Below are 1,796 nucleotides of genomic sequence, written 5' to 3' on the forward strand. Positions count from 1 at the left end.
ACCAGCTGTCAGAGCACGCCAATGAAAGAAGACATTAGTAAGAAATCAAAACTGAAATTCCCAGTGATCATAACTTTGATCAAAGCTCACGAACAAGCCCAATACTTGCTTCAAAACTTCTTACGGAAGCCGGAAGACAACAAAATTGCTGATTCGATCCACAAGGAAGGTGATCTGGTATGCCAGACATCATCAAACCCACAGACTGGTGCTGGAATAAAGATCATCTCTCCCTTATTGACAATGTTACATAAACAACCTGAGGGTGGTTTGCCCTTGGATGCTTTAACGCATCTGGGAGAATCCATCGCTAAACTGGAGGATGTTCGCGAAGTCGTGTGGGACATATTACAACCGAGACTTAAATGTGAAAAAGGGAAGAATGATAGCCCTGTGTTTGCCTTACCTCTGTTGATTAGGGAAAGTGCTGAACTCAAACACATGTTTTCCATAGAGTACAGTCTGGTGTTCCATTGTGCTAAATGTGACTATAGACAAGAGAACAAGTTCCAGAAGGCACTGCCTTCCTTACCTAATGTTCCAGCTGACTTCAGTATGAAAGCACCAGCATTTATTCGGAATTGTTTCCGGTGTGAAGCCCCTGGTCAGAAAATGGAAATGAAAATTCACAGGTATTATTAGATATGAACTTAATGCATGTTTCCATTGTTGGGTATTTTTGTTGGTGCACATCCTTATCCATGGTGTAAGGGTTCTAAGACCCAAGTTCCACTAAAGCTTGATGCAGTTACTCCTCGTCAACTTTGAGCTAACTTTAAATCTCTAGCTGAAGGCCTGATGATCCACAAATTTATGTTCCTGATGATGTGTCATTAAAACGCCTTTCTGGTTTGTTTAAACATGTCATACCACAATTGATAGAGTGGTCCCCTCCCATGTCCAGCATGCCATGTTTCAACCAACCAGAAATCCATTTTACCAGGAAAGAAATGGTGCAGATGAACAGTTCTCTACAGTTATAATGCTCATGCCTTTGAATTTATTTTTTCAGGATGCAAGATATAGCTATGTTACATTTTCTACAAGGTTTACCTAAAGTGGTTTATGATGAACTAGATTTTGAGTTTGAAGGAAGTTTGTATAGTGTAACAGCAGTGGTCCAGTATAAAAACAACCCTGATCATTTTGTTTCTTGGTTGAGAAACCCACAAGGTACATACCAGTATTCAGTTATATTTGGGATGGTTGGTTAAAACTATGTTAATTACCCCCTTGCGCATCCTGGGGGATAAGATCAGATGGCATTACCCTGAAACCTCCAGTAACATGACACTGTATGGCTTAACATATTGTGATGTCACTTGATAATGGCTTCTCTACCAGCCAATTGGCTGTCAAATAATTTATAGCCGCCAGTTTTAAAAGGATCAGAATTTGTGATGGTGGATGGATTGATCAAATGATAGAACTTGATAATGACCTGGCTTCTTATGGATGAAATTTTTGTTGTTTCAGGGAATCAATGGATGGAATGTGATGATTTGAAGTCACCCTTGTGCCAGTTTGAAAATGCACCACCCAGAATCCCACCAGAGCAGATACACATAGTGATGTGGGAGAAGAACATGGCCCTGACTCCATCCCGAGTCTTGGAGAACTCCAAAACAGCTGGGCTGCTCTCCTCTTTGTTAATGTCCACACGAATGGTGACCATGAGTTCAGAAGGTAACAGCAAAGTCTTGACGACTGTTCCCATCCAATACACTCCCGTGACCACATCAGTTGGGAAGCGTAAAGGGGACATGATCACAGTAACTGGTCAGCAAGGTGGAAAC

At 41.4% G+C, this 1,796-nt stretch overlaps 1 protein-coding gene across 1 annotated transcript; it reads left to right on the forward strand.

Moving 5' to 3' along the window:
- Positions 1-243: 243 nt before the first annotated feature.
- On the forward strand, positions 244-1,583 carry LOTGIDRAFT_144274 (hypothetical protein; the record flags this gene model as incomplete). The annotated part of the gene is made up of 3 exons (XM_009054861.1): positions 244-632; positions 1,013-1,173; positions 1,477-1,583. Coding segments are annotated over 3 exons (657 nt in total), but the record flags the coding sequence as incomplete, so codon positions are not given.
- Positions 1,584-1,796: the final 213 nt, after the last annotated feature.

The sequence above is a fragment of the Lottia gigantea genome, assembly GCF_000327385.1.
Source record: "Lottia gigantea unplaced genomic scaffold LOTGIsca_229, whole genome shotgun sequence".
In the NCBI taxonomy this organism is placed as follows: domain Eukaryota; kingdom Metazoa; phylum Mollusca; class Gastropoda; family Lottiidae; genus Lottia; species Lottia gigantea.